The 10,393-nt window shown below is 48.4% G+C and overlaps 1 protein-coding gene across 1 annotated transcript; it reads right to left on the bottom strand.

Annotated features, from left to right (window-relative positions):
• Positions 1-409: 409 nt before the first annotated feature.
• On the bottom strand, positions 410-9,534 carry AADACL3 (arylacetamide deacetylase like 3). The gene is made up of 4 exons (XM_021669922.2): positions 9,367-9,534; positions 5,850-6,066; positions 4,629-4,692; positions 410-1,181 (listed from the first exon to the last, which is right to left on the bottom strand). Exons 1-4 carry the CDS (start codon positions 9,532-9,534, stop codon positions 410-412), a joined length of 1,221 nt encoding a protein of 406 aa, XP_021525597.1.
• Between the last annotated feature and the right edge of the window lie 859 nt (positions 9,535-10,393).

The raw sequence follows: 10,393 nt of genomic DNA, 5'->3' as shown, positions 1-10,393 counted from the left end.
AGCCCCGTGAGATTGTATGTGATCCTCTTGTGCTATTCCAAGGTCCAGCCAAGTGGACGCAAGTCACCCACAGTCTGGATCAATCTGGAGAGTCTGAACTGCCCCTTAGGGAGGCTGAGAACAGTCCTTACCTGAGATTCACTCCCACAAATGGCCACTGTAGATTGTCAGCCCACGTTTTCCCAATAGAGGCCAAAGACAGAAAGTCCCACTCCCACCTGCAAACCTGTCTTCTCTACGGCGTCCTCTGGACATTGTGTGGTTCTAGAATCTAAATCAGAAAGGAGACAGCAACCTCCATCTGCTCCCTAGCCTCACTATGCACCACCTAAATCAGCAACAGGGAGTCCTGTGGGAGGCTGGATGACCATGGAATCCACACCGCAGCACCAGCAGAGAAGAAAGATGGTCACAGTCCCTTTATAAAATGGGTTAACATATTCAGAATTCTCGTGGAGCTGGGGAAGTACAAGAAGTTCATATCAATGGTGTTGAGCACTCCGTGGAAACCATCCTCCACGTGGTGCCAGGTCACAGGCACCCCCAGGTCTTCCAGCCTCTTCTTGTACAACAGTGAACTGTCCCGGAGGGTATCATACTCACAGCTCACGATGCAAGCTTCCGGGAGCTGAGACACTATGTCATCTTCTGCAATCAGGGGCGAGCACATGACATCCAGGACAACACTTAGTTCCAAGTAAGCAGCTTCATTCACAGGCTCGTGGGGCTTTTGTCGGTAGCCGCTCTTAAACCTCTCCGGGATGTTTTCTGGGCCCAACCACTTTCTGTACTTCTCCCAGACATTGGCAGGCAAATGGGCGCCTTTCATGATGACCTCATGCCAGGAGGAGCTGATATCCAGGTAGTGATAAAAACAGTAGCAGGCGAAACTCCAGCTGAGCATCGGGATGTTCTTTCTCTGTTGAATGGAAGGGGTTTGAAAATCCAGGGCTTGGAGAATGGCATAGACCAGGATCTGAGCCCGGATCCGGGGCAGATCTGGCATGTTCACAAGTTTTTGACAAACCACTGTGGCTATTCCCCCTCCCAAACTGTCGCCACAGACCACAACCCGGGCTGGATCCACTCCATATGCATGTAGGGACTTCAGGAAGTGGATGGTGGCCACCAAGCAGTCTCTTATTGGCACTGGAAACTTATATTTGGGTAACTTGCGGTAACTAAAAAGGAATCAAGAAACACAGTTGATACTCAACGCCCGAGCAGATCCAAAAATATCAGCACCTAGCATCTTTTAGCCCAAATTAGTCCATTCACTTCCCTTTCTGAAACAAACAGGTAAAGTTAGGTGTGAGGCTTAAATAAGATGGCACACATACAGCCCACATAACTTGGCAGGTGCCATTCCCATTGTCTCAATGCCCTAATGGGGCACCTGTGTCACAAGACTTCCACCAATTGGCCAGCAATGCAAATATCACCAACTCTAGCCCCATCTTTCTGAACCTATCTCATGTTGCTTCCCTGACTCATGTGCTCCTGCCTCCTGCTTTATGATTCTTGTATAAGCATCTTCAAGGCTTGCTTATGTTTTTAATTAGTCATGCCGTACCCACAGATTTTGTTGGGGAGATCTTGTAGACTTAAATACAGCAAGTTGGCCAGGCCAGTGGTTCACACCTTTAATTTCAGCACTTTGGGAGGCCAAGATGGGCCGATCACTTGAGTCCACGAGTTCAAGTTCAGCCTGGGCAACATGGTGAAAACCCATCTCTACAAAGAACACAAAATATTAGCTAGGCGTGGTGGTGGTTGCCTGTAGTCCCAGCTACTCAGGAGTTTAAGGCAGGCGGATGGCTTGGGCCTGGGAGGTCAAGGCTGCAAGTGAGCTGTGATCATGCCACTGCACTCCAGCCTTGGCGACAGAGTGAGACCCTGTCTCAAAGAAGAAAAAAAAAGTAGGCCCTCAAATAATGTCATTTCATTCAACGTTGTTTCAGGATATTGATGAAAGAAAGAAAAATGATTCCAGCCTGGGCTACTACTGTTCGTGTGGAGTTTGCACATTCTCCCCATGTCATGTTGGTTTTCTCCAGATCCTCCAGTTTCCTACCACATCCCAAAGATGTGTATGTTACATTCACAACCGTCTCTAAATTGCCCCGGTCCAAGTGAATGTGGGTGCACATGTGAGTGTGCCCTGCGATAGGAGGGTGTCCAGTCCAGGGTTGGTTCCTGCCTTGTTCCCTGAACTTCAGGGATAGGCTCCAGCCAGCCCGGCCCTCAACTGGAATAAGGGAGCTGGAAATGAATAGATGAAGGAAGACAAATTATTGCAAAATAAAAATGCATAAAGTTGGTCGGGCACGGTGGCTTGAGCCTGTAATCCCAGCACTTTGGGAGGCCAAGGTGGGCGGATCATGAGGTCAGGAGTTCAAGACCAGCCTGACCAACATGGTAAAACCCCATCTCTACTAAAATTACAAAATTAGCCAGGCGTGGTGGTGCTTGCCTGTAGTCCCAGCTACTTGGGAGACGGAGGCAGGAGAATCACTTGAACCTGGAAGGCAGAGGTTGCAGTGAGCCAAGATCACTCCAGCCTGGGCAACAGAATGAGACTCCATCCCCTCCAACCCCACACCAAAAAAAAAAAAAATAACAAAGAAAAAGAAACACTCTATGGGACCAACAAATAAATATTCCATCAGCCGTTTCCATTCCATACCCCCATTTCTGGCCACCTGGCAATAGGTGTTCCTGGAGAGCAATACCCTTAACTCCAAAATCCTGTCTACCTTGGATTTAGAAAATAACTTTCTGGCAGAGACTTGCTGGCATGTTTTACCGACGATCTCTTGGTTTGGCACAACCAGAATGATGAGGTGCCCAGCAACATCCCACGGTAGAAACTCCTTGGGAGCTGAGAACGATCAAGTCAGGGTTTGGCCAGGTCTCTCATCTCATCTCTTCACTTTTTTTTTGAGATGGAGTCTCACTCTGTCACCTAGGTCGCTGGAGTCCAGTGGCACCATTTTGGCTCTGCAACTTCTGCCTCCCGGGTTCAAGCGAGTCTCCTGCCTCCGCCTCCTGAGTAGCTAAGATTACAGGCACACGCCACCACACCTGGCTAATGTTCATATTTTTTGTAGAGACGGGGTTTCACCATGTTGGCCCAGCTGGCCTCAAACTCCTGGCATCAAGTGATCCACCCATCTTGGCCTCCAAAAGTGTTGGGATTACAGGTGTGAGTCACTGAACCCACTTCATCTCTACATTTTTCACTCTCCTCAGATAGCTGTGCCACAGGAAAGCTAGGAGATGTACCCCAACTGAGATGCAGACAACTGATATTTCTTTTTTTTTTTTTTTGAGGCAGAGTCCCACTCTGTCTCCCAGGCTGGAGTGCAATGGCACAATCTTGGCTTACTGCAACCTCTGACTCTCAGGTTTAAGCAATTCTCTTGCCTCAGCCTCCCGAGTAGCTGGGATTCCAGGTGACTGCCACAACACCCAGCTAATTTTTTAAAATTTTTAGTAGAGATGGGGTTTCTCCTTGTTGGCCAGGCTGATTTCGAACTCCTGACTACAGGTGATCCACCTGCTTTAGCCTCCCAAAGTGCTGGAATTATAGGCGTGAGCCACCGTACCCAGCTAGAACAGATATTTCTTTAGAATGTGTACCTTTAAATGAAACTACAGGGAAACTTATCAGGAGGAAGCATCTTCGTGATGCTGCATCAGGCGGCAGGACAGGGGCCCAGCGCCCACCATGCCCTCTTTGAGGCCCCAGGAGGGGTGGGTGACTGTCAGAAACCCGTTAGGACAGACAATGGGTTTGTTTTTGTTTTTCTCACTTTCTCTAGTGGGTCTCAGCCAGGGGGACCTCCCTTTTGGGAACACTTGGAAGTGGATGTGGCAGCATTTGGGGTTGAGCGATGGTGTGGGGTACCACTGGCATTTAGCAGAGGGAGGGGCAGGGCTGTTTTACTCAAAGATGAGCTGTGCCACCCAAGTGTTCCTGCAGTGAAACTCTGCACCTGATCTGCTGAAAAAAGGCCACCTCCTTCCTACCCAGCTTCCAAATGCACAAAACGCCTCTGTTTAAACAAACCCAAGGCCCACGTGCACAGAGGAAGGGGTTCCCATTGTCTGTCTCCCCCTCTCTCTTCACCTCCTCTTATTTTCTCTCACTTCTTTTGCTTTTGTTGTTGTGTTTTGTTTGTTTTAAGACAGGTTCCTGTCTGTCACCCAGGCTGAGTGTCGTGGCGCAATCAGGTTCTCTCACTGCAACCTCCCAGGCTCAGCTGCTGCTCCCACCTCGGCCTCCCAAGTAGCTGGGACTACTGGCATATGCCACCACACCTGGCTAATTTTTGTATTTTTTGTAAAAATGAAGTCTCACTATGCTGCCCAGCTGGTCTGAACTCCTGGGCTCAAGCATTCCACCCGCTGTGGCCTCCCAAAGTGCTGGGATTACAGGCGTGAGCCACCACACCCAGCCACCTCTCTTTCTCTCTTCACAGGCTTCTCTCAGCCCATCCCCTCCTCTGGGCTTCCTCCAGCTCCCATCTGCTCCCACCCTTCACCCCCATTTCTATTTCCCACCCCATCCCTCCAAATCAGAGCCTTGCTCCCTGCTGGCTCCCTGGCATCTCCCCCTTACTCACCCAACTGCCAGAACCACGGAGTCACTCTCCTTGCACAAACGAGAGCATATGCCATGGTGGGTTTCTAGAAGATAAATGGTGTTTGACATTCACTAGGAAGGCTTCCTTTGCCAGCCATTGTCACTGTCCTCTTCCTGCACACACAGCACTTGGGCTGACACTGACTAGGTTTCCCCTACTCCAGCAAACTTCCGGTCAAGCTTCTCACTGATTCTCCTCCGTGGTACTGCCTGAGCAACGTTCTCTAAGATGCCCACCCTCTGATCCATCCTACAAGTCATTAAAAATATCTGCGAAGCTATTTGACCATAGAGTGTGGTGGTTTAGGGTGTGAGCTCTGGATTCAGAGAGACTGGAGTTCGAACCTCAGCTTTGCCTCCTTCTAGCTGGAGCTAACATAGTGCCTCGCAATTTCCTCGTCTGTGAGCCGGGATGATGATAATATCTAACTCACAGAGTGCTGGAGTAGGAATGAGATCATCCACATATAGGGTTCCCACAGTGTCTGCATGTAATTAGTCATATTAATAAATACTGATTAATAAATATTAGCTGTTACCGTCATTCTCATACAGACCAAACCAACATCTCCATTGCACTAAACCCCTTATTCTCAAAGCCTGCCACACTGGGACCCCGGCATTCCACAGATTAGAAAGCACTGCTGAAAGCAAATCAAAGTGTCCCCCCACCCTAATTCCCCAGGAGTAACAATTAAGATAGTAAATTGTCTCAATAGTGACTTTTTCTTCTCATTGATTTTTCTCAAATCTTCCTGTTTGTCTGTACCAGAATTTATCTTAGCAAAACCTGATGTGAAACAAAATGCTGTGTTTTAATTCTTTTCATTTAAGATGTCCTCATCTCCAACTAAATAGATGTGGTAATGATAAGGTAGTGATATATACATATATATATGTATATACATATGTACACACATAAATGCAGGTAGGGGTACATTTCAGGATCATTACCTGACAGTTTCCTTCCTCATATTACAGTATTGTTACATTTCACTAAGGATTACATTTATGTAAATAAGGAGATGTGTAAGAGGGCAATATATTCCATATTTTTTCCCCTGAATGACCTGCAAACCACAAACTGCCCTGGTGTTCCCTGGTCATGATAGCAGACGTTATGTCCCAGGAAGATCCCATTCTTTCAAGTTATGTTAAGGGGTGCCATCACCCTTTGGGAGGTTTGAGAAAAGGTTCTTACTCAAGCTCCCTACGGCACCCCCGCCACCGTGGTAGTACACAATACCAGGCTTCAGGGTGCAGCTGGATGCCTTGGGCTGGTACAGCTTCACAGGGATTGTCCCAAAGTGGAAATCTGTAACCACAACGTCGGGATCGTACTTCAGCAGCTGCAGATCTTGCATGAAACAGACAAACTGGGGCATAGAACAGATTCTGAGCTTCTCAAAAATCATCCCCTGTTGGAGAAAGAAGAAGAAATGAGTGGAGATGGGTTTCCGCATAGGCCGTCTGGAGGCTGGCCCTCATACCTGCCCTTCACAAATGGCGAAAGGAGTTTGAGGAAACAGCAGTTAGACTGGACACAGCCCTGCTCAACCCCTCCGTGCTCTCAGGACATCTGCAGGAAAATCCACTCCCACGCAGGCCCATGTGGCCACAGCACCAGCCAGCCCTGCTCAACCCACTCTCCTGACACCTTACACTGCAGCCACTGCCAGCCAGGCTTCTGGGCACCCCGATGGTCCCTCCACCTGCAACACCCCCCTCCACCACGAGGCCCTGCTCCACCTCGCCCTGGGCGCGACACGTTTCCAGGGAGGCCTTCCTGTGCTATCCCAGTCAATCTGGCCACTCCAGGGATGTGTAGCTAACTAGAGTGTGGGTATGTTTGTTAAAAACAGGAAGGGGAAGTTTATATCTTTTGAAAATACCTGCTGAAGAATTTGAGGATAAAATAATACAATGTCCAAGATTGGCTTCTTAAATAAATGAAAATGAGGGGAAAGTTAGGGACACAGGGAAGGGAGATGGGCCAGGAGTCAGCGATGGCAGCGCTGTTCCCGTTTGGTATATGTCAAAGTTTGCACAAAGAGTTAAAAATACAGCCAGGCGTGGTGGCTCATGCCTGTAATCCCAACATTGGGAGGCCAAGGCGGGTGGATCACTTGAGGTCAGGAGTTTGAGACCAGCCTGGCCAACATGGTGAAACCCCTCTCTACTAAAAATACAAAAACTAGCTAGGCATGGTAGCAGGCACCTGTAATCCCAGCTACTTGAGAGGCTGGGGCAGGAGAATCTCTTGAACCTGGGAAGCAGAGGTTGCAGTAAGCTGAGATCGCACCACTGCGCTCCAGCCTGGGCAACAAGAGCAAAACTCGAGGTCAAAAAAAAAAAAAAAGCGTTAAAAATATGCAAATAAAGCAGGCTGTCTCTCTGGGTAGCCTTCCAGTGTTTCGTAATCCTTTTCTGTGTCACAGCCGTTTTGGCCATGGGTGAAGGGCCTCATTTCAGAACTTTTTTTTTTTTAGAGCGATGGAGGCCACACTGTGTCGCCCAAGCTGGTCTCAAACTCTTGGACTCAAACGATCCTCCTGCCTCGGCCTCCCAAAGTGCTTGGATTACAAGTGTGAGCCACTACACCCAGCCCAGAACATTTTTAAATACATAAAATAAATATGTGGGATTATAAAGGAAAGCAGTTTTGAGTATACTTATCAAAATATTAAGGTGTATGATGTAATAATATAGGTGTCTTATTAGCACATCGAGTAGTAAGATCTAGCTGCCGCCTGATAGCACCCTAGTTTCAAAGGACAGAGAAGACATGAGTTTTCACAATATCTAATAGGCTATGCAAACAGCTCTGATTCCTCTTGGTGACAAAGTCGAGGTCTGGCTTTCAGGACTGTGGTTTGCTGCCTTCAGTCCTCGTGGAAGGAATTTCGATTGGAGGTCAGCCGTGAAAATGGGGTAATTTTGACCCCATCCAAATCCATGAGCCCCTTGTATTCCGTGACCCAGGGGGACTCAGGGAGCCCTAGGTGAGAAGCCCTGCTGGGCTCACCTGATGGGTTTCTCTGTCCTCCTGGCGTTCTACACTTTGGGAAGCTGTTTATCTGTAGCTTGTTCACTTATGGGTTTGCTCCTTTACGGACCGATTCCCCGCCCCCACTGCCTGGAGCCTACAAGCTCCCTAAAGGCAGACCTAGGGGGACGTTATCTCTCTCACCTGTCATTGACCCTGGAGCCCAGAATTGGTGCAGGACGCAATGAGTCAACAGAGAGTAACCACGGCTAGTATTTATGGAGGGCTCCCTCTGTGCCAGGCATCGCCCTCCGGAGAGAGTGATTCACGGAGTCCCCACAAAATGCTGTGAAGTAGGGGCAATTCTCCCCACTTTGCAAAGGAGGAAATCAAGTCACTGTATTTGGGACTCTGGACTACAGAATATGAGCGTCAAGGCCAGGAACACCTGGGAGCCAATCACTGCATGTGATAAAAGCTGACTCTGGAGATCAGAAGCCTTGGGCTCCGGGGCTCTTCTCTTTTAGATGATAGCTACGTTCTTTTTTTATTATTATTATCGTACTTTAAGTTCTTGGGTACATGTGCAGATCTTGCAGGATTGTTGCACAGGTACACACATGCCATGGTGGTTTGCTGCCTCCATCCCCCCATCAGCTACATCAGACATTTCTCCCAATGTTATCCCTCCCAACCTCCCCATCCCATGCTGTCCCTCCCCTAGTCCCCCATCCCCCAAGAGACCCCACATTCTTTTGAATAGTATAGAAGAGACATCTAAGGTATCTCTGGAGAAGAGGCCCTGGCAATTGCTTTTCATTATGTAAGAAACTTACAAGAAATATTTTGTATATTCAATTTCCGTCAACCCTCTGAAAAAGTTCAAGAAATCCATATTGGCAATAGCTACACAGTTCCATTTACAGGTATTTTAACAAATTACAACAGGAGCAGCATCAAATTATATTACCTAGGCAGCTTTCTATCTCTCAAAAGCAACAATATATTTTTAAAGTCATAATCTGTAGTTTTGCTCACCGGCACTAATTTACTCATCCGCTACCATTTATTTTGTGGCTTGCTGGCTCTAGCTAGCAGGTAAATAGCAACTGGGGCTCAGAGATTCAGGAAAATTCATTCCTATCTTCACAGCTTCTGAGAGTGGTGAGTGCTGCTAACAATATAGACACATTTATTACCACTGAACTATACACTTAAAAATAGCAAAAATGGTACATTTTATATGAATGTTTTACCTCAGCAGAAAAAATAAAACAAACTGACACAAAAAAGAAAGTCAGGCTGGACGAGGTGGCTCACGCCTGTAATCCCAGCACTTTAGGAGGCCGAGGCAGGCGGATCACCTGAGGTCAGGAAGTTCGAGACCAGACTGACCAACATGGAGAAACCCTGTGTCTTTCAAAAAAGAAAGAAAGAAGAAAAAAAAAAGAAAGTCAAACGGGAGACACGCAGGTGAATAGAACCAGACTTGTTTTTTCCTTCTGTGAACTGAGAAAGCAGATCATTCTTTGAATTTTGTGGATATTAGCCCAATAAACACCAAAAGAGGCTAAGAACCACGTAATAACTCAGGTTTGAGAAGGGGTGATCAGCCGCCACTGTGGGTCCCATGATATCGATGTTCATTCAGCTAGAAGCTTCTGGCGTGTGCTTTCTCCAGCCCCCTTCCTTAATACTCAGCTGAAGGGGACACATAAAACACAAAACTCACCCACGTCACCAGCAGCTGGAAGATGCAATGGAGGACTCTCAGTTTCACAGGGTGGCCAACCGCTGCAGGAATGTGCACAATGAAAAAATGGCTGCAAATGACCCACAGAGTGACCCCCAGCGAGAACAAGCAGGCTGCTGCGAGGAACATCAGGGCCAGGGTCCACATGCTGCTTCCCACTCGGAGGGGGCTGAGAGGAAGCCGTGCACTGCACAGACACTTTAGGACATGGTTCCGAGCCGGCAGCGCTCCTCCACTTATAAGTCACACCTGCCCTCCCCTACCTCCCACAAACGCTGGCCCAGCCCAGGTGAGTCACAGGCTCAGGTGAGGATATGGTTCTAGGACAGGGCCCGTGCAGAGGAGAAAGTGGCCCATCCAGCCGACCCAGCCAGAAAATAAAGTTCTAGAGTCCCACCTTACAACCTGGCACTGCTAACTACAACTAGCCTTGGGTAAGCCACCAAGTCGCAATGGACATCACAAACACGATTCCGCCACCAGCCTTCGGACCTCATCCCCCCACTCCTCGATTCCACTCCAGCTGCGCTTGAGGCAACCAACAACCCTACAGAGTGGGGCGTCCTATTATTATCCCCACTTGACAGATTTGGAAACTGAGGCTGAGTGCACGTAACTTGCTCACGATCAGAATGCTGGCATTTGGCAGAGCCAGGATTCAAATCCAAGCATTGCGAATGCAGGGTTTCTCAACCCGGCTTGCTGGACTGCATCAGTCTGTGCATTGTGCGATGTTTGCCAATGTCCCTGGCCTCTTATCTATGGCATTCCAGCACCAGCCCTGCCCCTTCCTGAGTGGGCAAAACAAAAATGCTGCCAGCTATGGCCATATCTTCTGCGAGGTAAAATCTCCCCTGTGTGAGAACGACTGCTCTCTCACCTGAGCCTGGAGGTGGGAGACACAGCAGATATTGCTGTTGTGACCGTGGATGTGGCACTTGGTCATTAGGGAGGATTTCCATTGGTGACATCAGCCTCTGACCTGACCTGGAAAGGTAAGCAAGTA

The sequence above is a fragment of the Aotus nancymaae genome, unplaced genomic scaffold (assembly GCF_030222135.1).
Source record: "Aotus nancymaae isolate 86718 unplaced genomic scaffold, 86718_ANA_hifiasm-v0.15.2.pri h1tg000053l, whole genome shotgun sequence".
Lineage (NCBI taxonomy): Eukaryota > Metazoa > Chordata > Mammalia > Primates > Aotidae > Aotus > Aotus nancymaae.
The sequence above is the reverse complement of the archived record's forward strand: the minus strand, read 5'-3'. Positions and strand labels throughout refer to the sequence as shown.

Bases quoted from the DNA above. Each gene is read 5' to 3' on its own strand.
- AADACL3 (XM_021669922.2), bottom strand. From the start codon at position 9,534: ATGTGGACCCTGGCCCTGATGTTCCTCGCAGCAGCCTGCTTGTTCTCG. The intron at 6,067-9,366 runs GTGAGTTTTGTG...TTTCTCCAACAG, and splicing joins TCCAGCTGCTGGTGACGTGG to GGGATGATTTTTGAGAAGCT. The intron at 4,693-5,849 runs GTAAGAACCTTT...TTTATCTTCTAG, and splicing joins GGGTGCCGTAGGGAGCTTGA to AAACCCACCATGGCATATGC.